This window comes from Berghia stephanieae, chromosome 2, assembly GCF_034508935.2.
Source record: "Berghia stephanieae isolate SIO BIC M18660-M18661 chromosome 2, UCSD_Bste_1.3, whole genome shotgun sequence".
Taxonomy (NCBI): domain Eukaryota; kingdom Metazoa; phylum Mollusca; class Gastropoda; order Nudibranchia; family Aeolidiidae; genus Berghia; species Berghia stephanieae.
In genome coordinates, this window is record NC_088361.1 from 12,395,106 (window position 1) to 12,416,077 (window position 20,972).

General features: G+C 38.5%; 1 protein-coding gene across 2 annotated transcripts in view; it reads right to left on the reverse strand.

The window, feature by feature from the left end:
* The window catches only part of LOC144964330 (isopentenyl-diphosphate Delta-isomerase 1-like), a 39,541-nt gene that overhangs the window by 3,671 nt on the left and 14,898 nt on the right, over positions 1 to 20,972 (reverse strand). The window contains exons 1-4 of one of the 2 annotated variants that reach the window (XM_078898437.1): positions 15,706 to 15,836; positions 5,584 to 5,732; positions 2,920 to 3,012; positions 1,298 to 1,428 (exon numbers count right to left, since the gene is read on the reverse strand). In XM_078898437.1, coding sequence (XP_078754563.1) covers positions 1,298 to 1,428; positions 2,920 to 3,012; positions 5,584 to 5,728 — 369 coding nt within the window. In that variant the 5' untranslated portion in view covers positions 5,729 to 5,732; positions 15,706 to 15,836. Of the gene's footprint in view, positions 1 to 1,297; positions 1,429 to 2,919; positions 3,013 to 5,583; positions 5,733 to 15,705; positions 15,837 to 20,972 lie in introns of those variants that run through there. The other variant, XM_078898436.1, reaches the window with a different exon arrangement.

Consider the following 20,972-nt stretch of genomic DNA (forward strand, 5'->3'; position numbering starts at 1 on the left):
ATGACACATCATGATTAAAAATTCTACAAGTGACAAATGGATATTGTATAAAATGACGGTATTGTGAAATTCCATGGTCAGAACTTAAAAGCATTTTGATAATTCTGTATAAAATAAATGAGTTTAAAAAAAAAAAATAAAAAAATAAAAATAATAAAAAAATAATATATATATATATATATATATATATATATATATATATATATATATATATATATATATATATATATATATATATATATATATATATATATATATATATATATATATATATTTTTTTTTTTTTTTTTTTTAATTGAGATTTTATATAGCGCAATATCCTCTTAACGTGCTCAAAGCGCTTTACAAAGGGTCCCTGGTCAACAGCAACATTTAACATGTAAGACGAGACAGGACGCCTGTTTACTGAACTGTTACACAAACACATTGACAGACCCCTTTCTGATTGCTGAACTCCAGTAAAAAGACATTATATACTTACTTCTCCCCCCCCCCCCCCCCCCCCTGTGTAGCTGGTGATTAGTAAATATACTGAGGGTTTATAACATACTGAATTCCGTAAATATACGGAAAATTGACAACCTTGAAAAATCCAAAATAGGAAGTAAATAAAATCCAGTGAAACTATTAAAAATTGTTAGAGCCCAAAACAACACAGCTGCCAGTTGGCGTGTAATACGGGTCCGGCTAAGATCACAGGACCTAAAAAAAAAACAAACAATAACGCTTTACATGAGACTGAACAAGTCATATAAAATTAAATAATAATAATGCTGAAAACATATATAGCGCTATAAGTCCGAGACACCAGACTCTAAGCGCTTAAAAATAATTACAAATTCTATGTTTGTTTGTTGCTTTAGGTCTCTTCCAACACAATTGAGGTTATATGAGAGACCGCTGAAACAAAAAAAACAAGCAATCTAACAAAAATAGTACAAATGTAAATCAAAATCATAATCTAAAGATATCATAAGCTAAATTATAAATAACCAAGAACAAACAGGCAGAAGATTTACAGAAAAAAAATATCCCCTGTCAAAAATACAATCACAAACCAAAGAAGCAGGATAGGCTAGTAAAGAGAAGAAGAAACGACATCACTATCGGATCGTACACCCATGCGAACATCACAGGTATATGATTCAAGGGTGACGCTCCCATCCAACCACCCGCACAAATTCTATCAAAGGTGTGCATGGGTATAATTATGGAGTATCGAAATTACTTTTTAGAGTCAAGAATATTTTCATTGACTAAATATTATTGCACTTTGATAACACAATGGGACTCTGACCTGTTCAGCTTTGATCCCCAGCTCATGGAACAGCTTCCTCTGGCATGCTCTTTTCACACCTATGGCTTCTTTCTCGTCTAGTTCTTCTGGAACGTTCAATGGGTGACTACAACATGTATTTGTGAAGTGATCTGTCAAAATCATACATGGAAAAAGTATATATATATATATATATTAACCAGGATCTCAAACTGTGATCGTTATATTTTGTAAATTACATCCCAAGTCTTATTCAACTGTCTTGCAGCTTCCAAGTCAGGAAAGTGAGTGGAGCAGGCACTTATGTTGGTAGCAACAAGATATGAAGTGAGTAGAAAAGTGCCAGAAGACAATAGAGAATAAACATTTTTTCGCGGCGGTGGTGGGGTTTGAACCTGCGACCTTATTGGTACGACAACTCCGCCTGGCAGGTGAGAGCGAGGCTCTACCGTCTGAGCTATCCACGAACACGTACCAATAAGGTCGCAGGTTCAAACCCCACCACCGCCGCGAAAAAATGTTTATTCTCTATTGTCTTCTGGCACTTTTCTACTCACTTCATATCTTGTTGTTACCAGCTTCCAAGTCTTTACCACTGACACCTCCCCCCCCCCACCCCATTCCCTATTATTCTTTCTTTGGTCATGTTCTGAATTTCACATAAAACATGGATGCAATTGACTAAATATTCCATGTTTTTGCTTGAATAAGACAAAACAAACAAAAAAAAAAAAAAAAACAACCCAAAAACAAAATAAAAACCGCAAAAAAAACAAAACACCAAAACAAATATCACCTCGCAAATTTTATCACACCATATGTCATTGATAACAAAATATCCATATTCTCACAGAGCCAATCGTACATGACTCAGTTTGTACTAGGGAGCAAAAGTGTGATGTAAAAAAAACAACAAACAACTGGTTCCAATATCATTAGAAGTGTAAAACCACTCCACCCGAGGACTGGATATATATATATATATATATATATATATATATATATATATATATATATATATATATATATATATATATATATATATATATATATATATATACACCTTGTGTAATTAATCTTCTGGTTTCAGAACGATGGCATTATATTTTTCTAGTCTAAATATGTTTTGGTCGTCACTATAAAATCATCCATCCTCGGTCTTCTACGTCCCCTAATCCTAAGAATCAGCCGATACACCCTCCTGCTTTATATGCCACCTTATGATACATATTATGTAACCTATTCATTATAAGTCCTCCGTTGAACTGGTTACATACACACTTCCGAGCGAAAAATTTGGAACCGGAAAACTAGAAGATGTGCCGTCACGAATTCTCTGCCCTATTGACTGCACGAGTAATATCCAAGGGGATTTTTTTGTTTGTTTGTTGCTTTAGGTCTCTTCCAACACAATTGAGGTTATATCGGACCGTACACCCATGCGAACATCATAGGTATATGATTCAAGGGTGATGCTCGCATCCAACCACCCGCTATCCAAGGGGAAGCAACTGGATTATAATGATAATATATATCATAATTTTCATGGTTATTGCCCTTTATTATAACATTGTCATGGTTTCAATGAATTGGTTATATTATATTATAATATCAGACGAGTTGGAGTTGAAATGAATACGTACTTGGGAATGTGATTTTAGCGTCAGCTCTCTGTTGAAGCAACAGCTCTCCCTTGGTGTTGAATAAGAAACAGCTGAAGGCTCTGTGAAGCATGCCTGTGAGGAGTTGAAAGAGAATGGACAAATGGATGATTCGGGGGCGGTTTGCATTTGGGTTCTAGTTATTAGGAAAATCCTTCAAAAAATTGATTTTGAAATGTTCATGGAAAACGATATTTTATTATCTAAGAAATAATATTATTGAAGTCCAATACACAAAACTATGTGTAACCTTGAACGTTTATAGTCTGGTTAATACCGTTTAGTGAGAATTACTCAAAAAACGCGGGTGCCAAAAAACAATAACGAAGACCCGAGTGACGTCAACTTCGTTCTAACTATAAAAGCTCAACTGTCTTTTTTTAAAATATATTTTAATTAATAATATTTTTTTTTTTTTAAAAAGTGAACAATACTCCAACGCTCTCTCTCTCTCTCTCACTCTTTCTCTCTCTCTTCGCTGTCTCTCTCACTCTTTCTCTCTCTCTTCGCTGTCTCTCTCACTCTTTCTCTCTCTCTTCGCTGTCTCTCTCACTCTTTCTCTCTCTCTTCGCTGTCTCTCTCACTCTTTCTCTCTCTCTTCGCTGTCTCTCTCACTCTTTCTCTCTCTCTTCCTTCTTTTCTCACTCTTTCTCTCTCTCTTCGCTGTCTCTCTCACTCTTTCTCTCTCTCTTCGCTGTCTCTCTCACTCTTTCTCTCTCTCTTCGCTGTCTCTCTCACTCTTTCTCTCTCTCTTCGCTGTCTCTCTCACTCTTTCTCTCTCTCTTCGCTGTCTCTCTCACTCTTTCTCTCTCTCTTCGCTGTCTCTCTCACTCTTTCTCTCTCTCTTCGCTGTCTCTCTCACTCTTTCTCTCTCTCTTCGCTGTCTCTCTCACTCTTTCTCTCTCTCTTCGCTGTCTCTCTCACTCTTTCTCTCTCTCTTCGCTGTCTCTCTCACTCTTTTCTCTCTCTTCGCTGTCTCTCTCACTCTTTCTCTCTCTCTTCGCTGTCTCTCTCACTCTTTCTCTCTCTCTTCGCTGTTCTCTCTCTCTTCTCTCTCCTCTTTCTCGCTTCTCTCATACTCTTTCTCTCTCTCTCGCTGTCTCTCTCACTCTTTCTCTCTCTCTCTCTCACTCTTTCTCTCTCTCTCTCTCTCACTCTTTCTCTCTCTCTTCGCTGTCTCTCTCACTCTTTCTCTCTCTCTCTCTCTCACTCTTTCTCTCTCTCTTCGCTGTCTCTCTCACTCTTTCTCTCTCTCTCTCTCTCACTCTTTCTCTCTCTCTCCTCCTCTCACTCTTTCTCTCTCTCTCGCTGTCTCTCTCACTCTTTCTCTCTCTCTCCTCTCTCTCACTCTTTCTCTCTCTCTTCGCTGTCTCTCTCACTCTTTCTCTCTCTCTCTCTCACTCTTTCTCTCTCTCTCTCTCTCACTCTTTCTCTCTCTCTCTCTCTCACTCTTTCTCTCTCTCTCTCTCACTCTTTCTCTCTCTCTTCGCTGTCTCTCTCACTCTTTCTCTCTCTCTCTCTCTCACTCTTTCTCTCTCTCTCTCTCACTCTTTCTCTCTCTCTCTCTCTCACTCTTTCTCTCTCTCTCTCTCTCACTCTTTCTCTCTCTCCTTCTGCTGTCATCTCTCATCCTTTTCTCTCTCTCTCTCTCTCACTCTTTCTCTCTCTCTCTCTCATCTTTCTTCTCTCTCTCATTTTCTCTCTCTCACTCTCTCTTCACTTCTTTCTCTCTCTCTCTCTCTCTCACTCTTCTCTCTCTCTCTCTCACTTTCTCTCTCTCTCTCTCACTCTTTCTCTCTCTCTCTCTCTCACTCTTTCTCTCTCTCTTCCCTTCTCTCTCTCTTTCTCTCTCCCTCTCTCTCTTTCTTCTCTCTCTCTTCCTCTTTCTCACTCTTTCTCTCTCTTTTTCCCTTCTCTCTTCTCTTCTCTCTCACTCTTTCTCTCTCTCTTCTCTCTTTCTCTCTCTCTCTCTCACTCTTTCTCTCTCTCTCTCTCACTCTTTCTCCTCTCCTTCATCTCTCTCCTTTCGCTGTCTCTCTCACTCTTTCTCTCTCTCTCTTCTCTCTCACTCTTTCTCTCTCTCTCTCTCTCACTCTTTCTCTCTCCTTCTCTCTTCACTCTTTCCTCTCTCTCTCTCTCTCTCACTCTTTCTCTCTCTCTCTCTCTCTCACTCTTTCTCTCTCTCTTCGCTGTCTCTCTCACTCTTTCTCTCTCTCTTCGCCTTCTCTCTTCCTCTCTTCTCTCTCTCTCCTCTCACTCATCTCTCTCTCTCTCCTCTCCCTTCTCTCTCTCTCTCTTCCTCTCTCTCTCTTCGCTGTCTCTCTCACTCTTTCTCTCTCTCTCCTTCTCTCTCACTCTTTCTCTCTCCTCTCTCCTCTCTCTCTCTCCCTCCTCCCTTCTCTCTCCTCTCCTCTCTCTCCTCTCTTCTCTCCTCTCTCTTCCCTCCTCTCTCACTCTTCTCTCTCTCCCCTCCCCTCTCTCTCTCCTCTTTCTCTCCTCTCTTCCTCATCTCTCCTCTTCCTCTCCCCTCTCTCACTCTTCTCTCTCTCTCTCTTCTCCCTCCTCTCCTCCTCTCTCTCCCTCCCTCCTCTCCTCCCTCCCCCCCCCCCCCCCCTCCTCTCTCCCCCCCCCCCCCCCCACACACACCTTTGTCTATATTCTCCATGAGGTGACACGCCTTTTTGGAGGCCGACCCGATGCGCCTGTCGTTGGCGTCCACCAAAATACATTCCTCCTGCATCAACTTGACCTGGATCTCATCCAAACCGTCCAGTACGTCTTTGGAAGGCATTGTGCTGGAAGCAAGGACGACAAGAAAAACGACACACTAAATTCATCGCATAATTGACGACAGGCCAACATAATAATAAATAAATAATCAAATAAATGAAGAAATGAATGAATAAATAAATAAATAAATAGATGAATAAATAAGCAATTGAACAGTTTTAATGACAATGCGTCAATGGGGATGATCTATATTACCTTTCAATGTGCTCGAGGTCATTGGTCACATGGCAAAATGTGTTCAAAGTGACCCACATAGTGAAAAGTGTTCATAATTTTTTTGATAATATCTATCATCCCGATTGGTCATTTTGCTCAGCTTGACACATGGGTATGTTTACAACTTTAATAATAAAAGCAGCGTGCTTACATTTGTTAAGAAATATTTAATCTTTTGACAGCAACAAATCACGTGATGGATGACTCGTTTGGACGAAAACCTGAATATAGATTGCTGTCATTCTCTGTCGACAACTGCTAATTCTATCCTCCGAATTCCTGCCATACACTTATGAAGTACACTCATCGTCCAACACAGCGACCAGAGTAAGGATGATGTGTGGAAAAAAAAAAGATCCACCAAAGTCCAATTCAACCGCCGACCCGCCCATCACCACACCCTCTACACACAACCATCATCGACCATCGGACAACCCCCCCCCCTCCCCCACCCGGTTTCAAGAACTGCCCCAGCCAAAACACTATCTTCATTGTCCTTGTCAATACTCTTCAACAGTCGTAACGTCACTTCCTTCCTAATGACGCATGGTAACTTAGTAACACTAGCTCTAAACTATCGGAACAATGGAGGACGCCCGTATGAAATATTTCTCCGGCGAGCATAAAAGTGTATCCAGAGGAAAAACCCCCCCACAAATTTGATCATGTTTTGACTTTTACATATTCTGATCACAAGGCATATGAAAAGTTCTAACTAGCATGAAGAATAAAAAGTAATGATTTTCTTTGTTTAGAACCAAGATGGCCACCGTTGCCGGGCGGCGTGACATCAGACTACTGAATCTAATTTTGTAGCCCACGAACAACCACCGTGACAATTAATCGTACAGACACACAATCGTACTGATAAAAAATAACCGACAAAAACAGCAACAACAGCAACGTTTCGGGCAACAACAACAACAACAACAACAACAACAGCCGGCACGGAATGACCATATAAAAATTGGATTACTAAAGGTCAGATCGTGCCGTAATAAAACTCAACATATAATCGACATAATTGAAGATCATAAAATGACTATTACCGACATAGTATTGGAAACATGGCTAAACCATTCAAATGATGATGACCGAGTTTGGAAAGCAATTACACCCGAAGGCTTTAGTGTGAAATCATTTCCACGCATTGGGAGAAAAGGAGGTGGAAATTCAATCATTACAACTTGTCACTCTTTGACACGATATCATTCCACCATGATGATTTTAGAAGCTTTGAGTATGCTGGATTTGCCATTAAATTGATCTTTTATATAGCGCAATACCCACTAAACGTGCTCAAGGCGTTTTACAAGGGGTCCCTGGCCAACAGCAACAATTAACGATTCATGACGCCTGTTAGGCGATATTACAATTTTTTTCGGACAGATACAAAACTGTTAACGGCCAGGTACTCCTTTTCATCTGAGTATGGTGAGAGATTGTGAGTAAAGAAAGAGCCTTTTCCAATGATTCAACTATGCGCCAAGCGAGGCTCGAACCCAGGACCTTTCGATCCGAAAGCGAGTGTCATACCACAAGACCATATAGTCATTCATGAAAATAATTTTTAAAAGTCGGTTCACTGTATTTACCGCCCACCACCAAGACAACAAAACAAAATATCAACAATTCATTCTTTAATTATTTTTTTTTTTATCAGATTCGGTGAATTTATGTCAATTCAATCCATAAACAAAAAAAAAAAAACAACATAAAATTGTTATGGGTGATTTTAGCATTGAGTATTTCGGATGGTGATTCATGGAGACAGCTGACCGGCAACGTGCTCAAGAGCACAAGCCACGATGGATGATGATTTCGGCAACAAAAATGAATCTCAAGTATTTCGGGAGTTTATTGCAAGAAACACCATTATCCAACACGTGAGTGGTCCTCCATACAGACGTGGCCCCAGAATGGATCACGTGATTACAGATAGTATAGTGAACATTCTCTCTCTTCATCTGTCTTGAACATTGATAAGATAATTTCAGACAATCATTTACGTGTGTTTTGCGTTTTATTTCCAATAAAGCACCAACGTCAATTCACACTGTCCTCAGTAATAGAGACCTAAAACGCCTTCAAAAAAACAAAGAATTAAAATCAAGGGAAGACCTTATGAAATTATCATCCACAGCAAGAAGACTGGGGGAACTGTGGAAGGAAATGACACAGATGATTAGAGAGGCAGCCGAGGCGTCCCGATCGGATGATTAGGAAGCGAAAGGCCTTAAATCAGTACGGCAAAGAACGAAGTAAAAAAATAAAAAAATAAAATAACATCTCGTAATATGAAGAATAATGTAGACTTGCACATTTTTAAACAAGACCTTGACCATAACCTAAAAAAAAAAATGATGCAAATGGTTTCCACGAGCCAATTTTTGATACGGTGGACAAACAAGCTCCCTCAAAAATTAGAGCAGTGAGGGTGAGACGTCAAGCACCCTGGTATAATCCAGAGATTTAAAAAAATAGATATTATATGACTGGATTAGCCAGGAAGTGGCCAGAGAAAAATGTCTCAAGTCCAGAGACGATGTAGACAAGAAACTCTACATCAATGCCAGAATTCATGAAAAGCAGTCAATTTCAGGGCCAAAAAGAAATATTTAACAATCATAATAATAATAATAATAATAATAATAATAATAATAATAATAATAATAATAATAATGATACTAATAATAATAATAATAATAATAATAATAATAATAATAATATTAATAATAACAATAATAACAATAATAATAATAATAATAATAATAATAATAATAATAATAATAATAATAATAATAATAATAATAATGATAATAATAATAATAATAAAGAAATAAATAATAAATATGACTCTCATGACGACAGAGACCTCTGTTAATGTCATATAAAATCGGTTTGAAACACTACACTAAATTTAATAGCCTGTTTTTTTTTTTTGTACGTTATTGGTAACCCCCCCCCCCCCCCCAAACCCATTAAAAATATCAAAACAAAAAAAAAAAGTTAAATCGCAGAATTGGCAAAAAAACAAACAAACAAACAAAACGACATCAACCTACTCCGACATACCTTATTGCACATGCGCGCAGCACACACACACACACACACACATACATACATACATACATACATACATACATACATACATACACAGAGGTAAAAGGCAAATTATGCACACACACACACACACACACACACACACATACATACATACATACATACACAGAGGTAAAAGGCAAATTATGCACACACACACACACATACATACATACATACACAGAGGTAAAAGGCAAATTATGCACACACACACACACACACACACACATACACACATACATACATACACAGAGGTAAAAGGCAAATTATGCACACACACACACACATACATACATACACAGAGGTAAAAGGCAAATTATGCACACACACACACACACACATACATACATACATACATACACAGAGGTAAAAGGCAAATTATGCACACACACACACACATACATACATACATACATACACAGAGGTAAAAGGCAAATTATGCACACACACACATACATACATACATACACAGAGGTAAAAGGCAAATTATGCACACACACACACACACACACATACATACATACACAGAGGTAAAAGGCAAATTATGCACACACACACACACATACATACATACATACATACATACATACATACATACACAGAGGTAAAAGGCAAATTATGCACACACACACACACACATACATACATACATACATACATACATACATACACAGAGGTAAAAGGCAAATTATGCACACACACACCCGCGCATTGAGAGTGTGTAAACAAGCAATATCGATACGTGAAATCGGATTATATCGGGATAAACACATTGAAGCGTACAATACATCGTGTTCCAAGTCATTACCATAATGACGAGACTATCTACACATCATATCGAATTCCCACTCTTAGTCCCTAACAAATCATTAACCAGTCTAACTGTCGTACTCTGGAAAGCCACGTATTCAAAAAAATTTGGCCAGAAAAACTCGCCTTTCAATATATTATCAATCGATCGTGCGGCTATGTGGTCTCGTGGTATGACACTCGTTTTCAGATCGGAAGGTCCTTGGTTCGAGCCTCGCTCGGCGCATAGTTGAGTCCTTGGAGAAGGCTCTTTACTCACATTCTCTCACCGTACTCAGGTGTAAAATGAGTACCTGGCCGTTAACAGTGTTGTCTCTGTTCGAAAAAAATTGTCACATCGCCTAACAGGCGTCATGTCCCGTCCTAAATGTTAAATGTTGCTGTTGGCCAGGAACCCTGTGTAAAGCGCTTTGAGCACATTTAGTGGATATTGCCCTTTATGAAAGCTCAATTTTTTAAAAAAACATATCATTAACCAGTCAACTGCCGTACTCTGGAAAGCCACGTATTTAAAAATTTGGCCAGAAAACTCGCATTTCAAATATCGATCGATTTAAATGACCCCCAACTTGGCAAAAACTCTCAAACCCTGAAATCTGGCGATGTCCCAGGTTTGAGAGTTTTTACCAAAATGAGAGTTATTTAAATCGATCGATATTTGAAAGGCGAGTTTCTGGCCAAATTTTTAAATACGTGGCTTTTTGCAGAGTACGGCGGTTAAACTGATTAAGCCGAAATGTTCGACACTGTACAGTAGTGTTGGGCATATCGTATCGCAATATGGATATGAATGACAGTATCGAATTATATATCGATTTCAAAATGCCAAAACGATATCGATTTATCTTATGCTCGCAGTTTACCAGGCTGCCGGATGGCCACGTGTATGACAAACGATCGAACACACAGAGAATCATTTAATTTTTTGTTATTATTGACTTATAATAATGAATAAAACAACAAACAAAAAACAACACAAAATCAGTTTACTATTATCAGAAGTGTGGGTCAGGAAAAGGCAAGCCTTGTCTGAACGCCGGGTTGGATCATCCTTCGTCTGGTCCCTATCCTGTTGATGTTCCAGCACGATTTCATCCAAGCTGGTATCACCTTCAGGGTCATTGGGGCACGCAAGCTCCTGCACGACGGCAAAGTGCTGATCCGGTAGCAGGATTGATGACACAACACTATCAACTGATCAAAATCCAAAATACCTCTGAGTGACACTGGATAGACGGCTGACCTATAGAACCCATCTTGAGGGTACAGCAAGAAAGATAGGGAAACGAAATTGTCTACTCAGAAAACTGGCAGGAACAACATGGGGAGCATCGCAAACTCTTCTCAGAACATCAACCCTGGCCCTTTGCTACAGTGTGGCAGAATATTGTGCTCCTACTGTTTGGACGAGAAGTGCCCATACAAACCTTGTTGATGCGAAACTAAGAGACTCGATGCGAATAGTAACTGGATGCCTGAAATCAACTCCAACACAATGGCTGCAAGTCATGAGCGCTATAGCACCACCCCACTTGAGGAGAGAGGATGCAACAAAGAAATGGATATCCAGAGCTGAAGAAGATAGTGGAACTCCTCTGCAAACCATATACAAAACTGCGCCCCCAACATCAAGACTAAAATCTCGTTCACCTTTCTACCTATCAAAGAAAGAAAACTACAACACGCAAGAAGCCTGGTGCGAGGAATGGAAAAGGAATAAACCAACAGGAGGGGAACTAATTGAAGATCCCTGTAAAAGTCTCCCAGGTCTACAGGATCAACCAAGAAAATACTGGGTAGCTGCAAAAAGACTACGGTCAAAACATACAAGAGCTGCCAACATGCACAAATGGGGGCTCCAAGAATCACCAACATGCCCAAAGTGCAACCAAGCACCACAAGATGCAAACCACCTCGTACTAGATTGCCCAGAGACAAAACTTGCAGGGGGATTTGAAACCATCAACAAATGTGATGATGACTTCAGAACCTGGATTGATACCTTGAACATAGAAGTGTAGCCGAACGATACTACTAGTTTACTATGAACAAAAAACAAAGGAAAAACAAAGAACTTTTTCGTGAATAGAGGTGTTGGGGGTTGGGAAAGGGGAGAGGGGGGGGGGGGGCAAGAGAATAGAGAATACAGGACGATTGTGACGCAACTATGCCACGAGCGTTTTCCAGTGTTTCAACGATGGTTCAGTTCATTGTTGACGGCTGTTTAGCCATGAGTGACCGTAGAAATCGAAACGGCGACTGCAGACATCAAAGGGTAGGCTTATATCATCAAAGGATGTCTACATGATTGACATGGCCATATAGGGAACTCATTATCTACTTCCCCATAAAGAATATGAACACGAGAGGTCGAGCGCCGCCATTTTCTTTTTTTATGCAACCAGGGACGATTAGCCACTAAAAAGTCCCTGTTGCCTGGTCTGCTCCTAGTAGTCTGTGGGCAAGCACGTCTGTCGAAATTATTTATCGGATTCGATATAACGAAATGTCAATATATCGATATTTAAAGTGACGAAATATCGTATCGTACTGATATCGAAAGTTTGTGACCTTGCCACTCGTTTTGCTTTCCAGCTTGAAATGCGGTTTTGCATCACTCAATAGATGAATAGTCTTCAACAGTCATAACGTCACTTCCTTCCTAATGACGCATGGTAACTTAGTAACACTGGCTCTAAACTATCGGAACAATGGCGGACGCCGTATGAAATATTTCTCCGGCGAGCTTAAACGCGTATCCAGAGGAAAAAAAACCCCATCAATTTGATCATGTTTTGACTTTTACACATTCTGATCACAAGGAATATGAAAAGGGAATGAAAAGTTCTAGCCAGTATGAAGAATAAACAGTAATGATTTTCTTTGTTTAGAACCAAGATGGCCGCCGTTGCCGGGCGCGTGACATCAGACTACTGAATCCAATTTACGATTCATACATTCTTGCCTTTTGGAATTCCGGACGTGTTACCAACCGCTGCATGAGCTTTCGAGTGAGTGCTGGAAGCACAGTTCCAATTCCAAAACGTAAGAGTAAGAAAGCATTAAATTCTACCCCTCAATCAACCCTTTGCGGCTGTGTGGTCGAGAGGTATGACACTAGCTTTCGGATCGGAAGGTCCTGGGTTCGAGCCTCGCGCATAGTTGAGTCCTTGGAAAAGGCTCTTTACTCACATTCTCTCACCGTACGCAGGTGTAAAATGAGTACTTGGCTGTTAACAGCGTTGTATGTCTCTGTCCGGATAAAAAATTTTAATATCGCCTCACAGGCGTCATGTCCCGTCCTACATGTTAAATGTTGCTATTGGCCAGGGACCCCTTGCGCTTTGAGCACGTTCAGTGGATAATGCTCTATATAAACGCTCAATTAAAAAAAAATTATATATTTCGTTATCTTTGAAAACATTCAAGTGATAGTCTATCTACTTCTTTTTAAAGAATCTGTTTTGTTTTTTTTTAAGTGAAATTTACGCTTGATAATCTGACGTCACAAATTATTATTGTAAACATGATATCACAACACGTTACTATTTATAGGGAGAGGGGTGGAATAATGATGCTGCTTAGGATTCGATAGTCTGACGTCACGTCCGCCCAGAAACGAGCAACCTGGTTCTCAACAAAGAAAATTGGTGCTTTTTATTCTTCATGCTGGCTAGAACTTTTTAACATGTCACGTGATCAGAATGTATAAAAGTCAAGACATGATCACATTTATAATGTTTTTCTCCTCTATATACATTTTTATGCTCGTCGGAGAAGTATTTCCTAAGGGTGCCCGCCATTGTTCCGATAGTTTAGAACCAGTTACTAAGTTACCAAGCGTCATGACGAGGGAAGTGACGTCACTACTTTTGAACCGTATTTGCAACTTTTTAAGGTGTGTTAATTTTTTTTTTCTGACAGTAGTCGCAAGTTCGACAAGCGAGTGAGTTTGTATATGTGTGTGTGTGTGTGTGTGTGTGTGTGTGTGTGTGGGTGAGTGTGTGGGGGGGGGGGGGTAGAGAGGGGTTGTTAAGTTCATTATGGTTGTAGTCCCCATGTTCAACACCAATGACTAGGGCTGTGACGTATTAGTCTGACATCCAAATGAAAAAGGGCGTATCCATACTTTTTTATGATAAAGAGAAAAATGAAAAATACTTCACAACGTGTAATAAGCATTCATTGTTTTGTTTTTGAGGGTTTTACTGCGCTTACGGAACATTAAGCTCACATCCAAAAACAAAAAAAACAACCAAAAAAATACCCCCCAAAAAATATAGCTTTTACATAGAGCAATATCCAAGTGCTCAAAGCGTTTTACAAAGGGTCCATGACCAACAGTAACGCGTAAGACATGATGACTGTTAGGCGATATCACAAGTTATTTTTCCGACATAGACAACGCTGTCAACGGCCAGGTACTCATTTTACACCTGAGTACGGTGAGAGAATGTGAGTAAAGAACCTTTTCCAAGGACTCAACAATGCGCCGAGCAAAGCTCGAACCCAGGACCTTCCGATCCGAAAGCGAGTGTCATAGTACTAGACTACCTAGCCGCACCAGTAAAAAGGAAGACAATGGGATAGTATTTTTTAAAAATCTAGAATTACAATTAAAGCACCCAAGAAAAAAGTAAGACAAATGGGAATTGGTTCAAACTTGGAACATAAATAGATTCGAATAGCATACAATCAATGCATTTAGTTTGAAATCACCCAAAGGTTACCCAAAAAGCAACACAGAAAACATATTATATGGGGATAGAAGACACAGCAAGTCAAGTTTCTATCTCAAGGTAAAAAATAAAGAAGGCGAGATATCGACTCACACCGAAATCTTTGGGGTTTTTTTTTTTTTGTTTTTAAGGGTTTTACGGCGCTTGCAACACATTAAGGTCATATCAGCGCCAGTAAAAAGGAAGAAAATGGGATAGTAAAGAGTTCTAGAATTACAATAAAGCATCCAAGAAAAGGGAAGACAAAGGGGAATTGGTTCAAATAAGAAACAGGTGTAGATTCCAAAAGCACTCTATCAAAGTACTTAGTTTGAGATCACTAAAAGTCTCATCCAGACACAAGCACAGGTCCCTGCTAAGAGGAACACACTCGAATGTTTTACAAATCATATATAATATAAAGAAAGCAAAATACAGTGCATAACAGAGAGATGATTTACAAGGAAAAAAATATCATCTCTCAAAACAATAACTATGCATTCGACTGTTTCCCTCCCAGCCAGGACTCCGACCAGGGCCAGGAAAAAAACAATTAATCTCATTCCAAGACAAAGACAGAAAGCATGTTGGAAAACAGATATAAGGGAATAGAAGACACAGTATGTACCTCCCTGCCCGCTATGGGAGGTCAGGATCCCCACCCAGCAAGACAAAGACAGAAAGCATGTTGGAAAACAGATATAAGGGGATAGAAGACACAGTATGTACCTCCCTGCCCTCTATGGGAGGTCAGGATCCCCACCCAGACCGAAATCTTTCTTGACATAAAACAATGTCTAATACAATACACCCGGCTAACGTTGTAACTGGCAATGAGGATGGAAGATAGAAACATCACCAAAAAGTGAATCGATAAAAGCAAAATAATTATATCCATTTTTTTTTGTGTGTGTCCATGATTCAAAATTGATGCTATGCGCGTTTAGGAAAAATATTCACAATATCCGCCAGCCGGATAATATGTACCAACACACAAAACTATGTAAAACCTAGAACGTTTGTAGTCAGCTATATATAATTTAGTGAGAACTAATCACCGTCAAAAAACTAAAAACAAAGTGCTGAATGACATCAAATTCGTTCATCTCTTCTAGAGAGACAAAATTCTTACCTGGCTGTCTATTAGTATTTGTATCCTGGATCAAATTATAGGCGCGTGTAGTGTAGGACGATCACTCTGACAAAATAAAACAACATCAGCCAGTGGACTATCCAGATATTTTGACCCGGGGACCAAAAAAAAAAAAAAACAAAAGAAAAAAAACCCAAAACAAAACACAAAAACACGCCGACGCAGCGAAATAACAGGGGAAAAAAACAACACACAAGAAATAAGTTAATGTTAGCGGATAGAGAAGTCCATTGGAGACAAATGGACTTAGCTCATTAACATAAACATTATTATAATCGTGTTTAGCAAGATTGATACATTGTTGTCCTTTCAATCGCCATGCATAATGAACACACTTTGGTCGACACGAGGACGGGATAATGATATATTATAATAATATATGAAGGCTGGTTATCCAAAACTCGGTAAGTCGATTTTTCTACTCTTTGTGAGATTTTCAATCTATGAGATAGATAAATTGAAACGTAAATTTTATTTTAAGCATCAAATGGCACAAGAGTTTTCCCTAGATTTGGGTGAATTTGAAGTTTAAATAATATGATAAAATAATAGACCGAGTGAGAAATTGTAGGGGAAATAATCCTCAATATCTTGAAATGAGGGGAAATTGGAGTTGGGGCGTTTTGGAAAACCACTCTTCATTTGCATATTGACGATATTCAGTTACAGTGAATAATGACTGTACATTGTAAATTTGCATAAACTGTTGAAGGCAATAGCTCACAAAGGGAGACAATAACCTGAAGAAAGGAAATAATAAGTGATCTCCCTTTGAATTCTGATCCGTCAACGGAAGTGATTTCTTTGAAAGTAAATTGTTTGTTTATGTCAGTTTAAAGTATAACTAGTTCGCTCCCTTGGACTCAAGAGGGCTGCTAAGTGGGCTTGTGGTATGACACTCGCTTTTGGATCGGAATGTCCTTGGTTCGAACCTAACTCGGCGCATAGCTGAGTCCATGGAAAATTGCTCTTTACTCCAATTCTCTCATCGTATTCAGGTGTAAAATGAGTACCTGGCCGTTAAGAGGTCTGTCGGAAAAAAAAGAATTGTAATATCGCCTAAAAGGCGACATGTCTCGTTCTACATGGGTCGTTGATTGATAATAACAAAAAAAAAAAAAAAAATGGCATTTATATAGTGCTTTACCCCGTTGTCACAGGTTCTAAGATTGTTTTTGTTTTTAAGGGTTTTACGGCGCATTTAGGTTATATTAGCGCCAGTACAAAGGAAGAAAATGGATAGTAAAAAGTTCTAGAATTACAATTAAAGCACCCAAGAAAAGGTAAGACAAAGGGGAACTGGGAACAAATAGGGATCAGATGTAGATTCCAAGAGCATACCCCCAATGTACTTGGTTTGAGATCACCTATAAGTCTAATCCTGGCACAAGCACAAAATCCAACAGAGAGGAATACACTCAAATGCTTACATTATACACTTAAAAAAACAAATATAATAATACATAACAGAGAGATGATTTACAAGGAAAAAAATATCATCTCCCAAAACAATAACTATGCATTTGACTGTTTCCCACCCAGCCAAGACTCCAACCAGGGCCAGGACAAAACCAAGTAACCTCATTCCAAGACAAAGACAGAAAGCATGTTGGAAAACAGATATAAGGGGATAGAAGACACAGTATGGACCTCCCTGCCCTCTATGGGAGGTCAGGATCCCCGCCCAGGGCTCTAAGATTGATGGAGATTCAACGCTCAAGGGAAAAATAATCTGTTGTAAAACCAGCAATGTTGTATGGACTAGAGACAGCAGCTACAACAAAGAAACAAGATAAAGAAGTTGAGATGACAGAAATGAGGATGTTAAGATGGTCACTTGGCTGGACAAGAAAAGATAAAGTGAGAATTGAAAGTTCTCGAAGGTTGACAATCCACTTTCAGTGAAAAAGCCTTTTCATTCATAGCTCCACGCCTATGGAACGCACTTAGTCCTCGGACAAAGTCCTGTGAAAATGTATCATCTTTCAGGAAATGTCTGAAGACTGAGTTGTTCAGCGAGGCTTATTTTTCATAAAATAGATGTTGCTTTGATTCTGTTTTTTTTTTTGTATGCATGCTTATTATGTATCATGTAGTGTCGTGATTTTTAATTTTGTAGTTTTTAAACATTTTTATTTTTATTATGTAAAGCGCCGCAGAGTACGATTAACGTGGATGTTCAGGCGCTATATAAATTCATTATTTACTATTTGACTGAAGTGAAGAATGTATCAATAAACATGAGAGCAGATAGATTGAAATGGTTCGGACATGTAAAGAGACGAGAGAGGGAGAGAGTACGTGGGAAGACAAGTATTATGTTTTTGTTTTTAAGAGTTTTACGGCGCTTGCAACACATTAAGGTCATATCAGCGCCAGTAAAAAGGAAGAAAATGGGATAGCAAAAAGTTCTAGAATTACAATTAAAATTAAAGCACAAAAGAAAAGGTGAGACAAAGGGGAATTAGTTCAAATGGGGAACAGATGTAGATTCCAAAAGCACACCGTCAAAGTCCTTAGTTTGAGATCACCTAAAAGTCTCATCCAGACACAAGCACAGATCCCACTAAGAGGAACACACTCAAATGTTTACAAATCATATGTAAAAATGAAAAGAGTAACAGTACATAACAGAGAGATAATTTACAAGGAAAAAAATATCATCTCCCAAAACTATAACTATGCATTCGACTGTTTCCCTCTCAGCCAAGGACTCCGACCAAAGTCAGGACAAACCAAGCAATCTCATTCCAAGACAAAGACAGAAAGCAATTGGAAAACAGATAAGAGGGGATATAAGACACAGAAAGTACCTCCCTGCCCGCTATGGAAGGTAGGAACCCCACCCAGAAGACACGTATTAGATATACAATTAGCGGGAAAGAAGAAAAGGGTACCCCAAAGAAAGAACGATAAGAAAGAACTGGGCCTGGAAGAGGATGATGCTATGAACTGAGATGATTGGAAATGTGACATTCATCATGGCAACCATGCAAAATGCGGGATAAGCTGAAAAAAGAAGAGGATAGTACGTAGTAAGTACCCCTCCCCCCCCCCCCCAACACACACAGAGCAATCACAAGCCAGGCCTAGCCTAGCTCTCCATTGCCTTTAGCTATAGGCATACCTGCGCTTAATATGGGTTAATTCATTGTGTTTGGAGTAGTCGCTGTAGTAGTACTACAACTACTACTACTAGTAGTGGTAGTAGTAGTAGTAGTAGTAGTAGTAGTAGTAGTAGTAGTAGTAGTAGTAGTAGTAGTAGTAGTAGTAGTAGTGGTAGTAGTTGTAGTAGTAGTAGTGGTAGTAGTAGTAGTAGTAGTAGTAGTAGTAGTAGTAGTAGTAGTAGTAGTAGTAGTAGTAGTAGTAGTAGTAGTAGTAGTCGTAGTAGTAGTAGTAGTAGTAGTTAGTAGTAGTAGTAGTAGTAGTAGTAGTAATAGTTGCTGTAGTAGTAGTAGTAGTAGTAGTAGTAGTAGTAGTAGTATATAGTAGTAGTAGTAGTTGTAGTAGTAGCAGTAGTAGTATGTAGTAGTAGTAGTAGTAGTAGTAGTAGTAGTAGTAGTAGTAGTAGTGGTGGTGGTAGTAGTAGTATTAATAATAATAATAATAATAATAATAATAGTAGTAGTAGTAGTAGTAGTAGTAGTAGTAGTAGTAGTAGTAGTAGTAGTAGTAGTAGTAGTAGTAGTAGTAGTAGTAGTAGCTGTAGTAGTATTAGTATTAGTAATGGTAGTAGTAGTAGTAGTATAATAGTAATAGTAGCGTTAGTAGTAGTAGTGGTAGTAGTAGTAGTAGTAGTAGTAGTAGTATTAGTGGTAGTAGTAGTAGTAGTAGTAGTAGTAGTAGTAGTAGTAGTAGTAGTAGCAGTAGAAGTAGTAGTGGTGGTGGTAGTAGTAGTAGTAGAAGTAGTATAATAGTAATAGTAGTAGTAGTAGTAGTAGTAGTAGTAGTAGTAGTAGTAGTAGTAGCAGTAGAAGTAGTGGTGGTGGTAGTAGTAGTAGTAGAAGTAGTATAATAGTAATAGTAGCGGTAGTAGTAGTAGTAGTAGTAGTAGTAGTAGTAGTAGTAGTAGTAGTAGTAGTAGTAGTAGTAGTAGTAGTAGTAGTAGTAGTAGTATAGCAGTAGTAGTAGCAGTAGCAGTAGTAGTAATAGTAATAGTAGCGGTAGTAGTAGTAGTAGTATAATAGTAATAGTAGCGGTAGTAGTAGTAGTAGTAGTAGTAGTAGTAGTAGTAGTAGTAGTAGTAGTAGTAGTAGTAGTAGTAGCAGTAGTAGTAGTAGTAGTAGTAGTAGTAGTAGTAGTAGTAGTAGTAGTAGTAGTAGTAGTTAGTAGTATAGTAGGTAGTATAGTAAGTCAGTAGATGTATATGTATGTGTAGGAGTGAATAGTAGTAGTATGGATGGTAGTAGTAGTGAAGATAATATAAATTAGTAGTGGTAGTAGTAGTAGTAGTAGTAGTAGTAGTAGTAGTAGTAGTAGTAGTAGTAGTAGTAGTAGTAGTAGTATAGTATAGTAAGTAGTAGTAGTAGATAGTATAGTAGTTAGTAGTAGTAGTAGTAGTAGTAGTAGTGTAGTAGTAGTAGTAGTAGTAGTGTAGGTAGTAGTAGTATGTGGTAGATAGTAGTAGTGTAGTAGTAGTAGTAGTAGTAGTAGGTAGTAGTAGTAGTAGTAGTAGTAGTAGTAGTAAGTAGTAGTAGTAGTAGTAGTAGTAGTAGTAGTAGTTAGTAGTAGTAGTAGTAGTAGTAGTAGTTAGTAGTAGTAGTAGTAGTAGTAGTAAGTAGTAGTGTAGTAGTAGTAGTTAGTAGTAGTTGTAGTAGTAGTAGTAGTGTAGTAGTAGTAGAGTAGTAGTAGTAGTAGTAGTTAGTAGTAGTAGTAGTAGTAGTAGTAGTAGTATAGTAGTAGTAGTAGTAGTAGTAGTAGTAGTTAGTAGTAGTAGTAGTTAGTAGTAGTAGTAGTAGTAGTAGTAGTAGTAGTAGTGTAGTAGTAGTAGTAGAGTAGTAGTAGTAGTAGTATAGTAGTAGTAGTTAGTAGTAGTAGTATAGTAGTAGTAGTAGTAGTAGTAGTAGTAGTAGTAGTAGTAGTAGTAGTAGTATAGTAGTAGTAGTAGTAGTAGTAGTAGTAGTAGTAGTAGTAGTAGTAGTAGTAGTAGTAGTAGTATGTAGTAGTAGTAGTAGTATAGTAATAGTAGCGTAGTAGTAGTAGTAGTAGTATAGTAGTAGTAGTAGTAGTAGTAGTAGTAGTAGTAG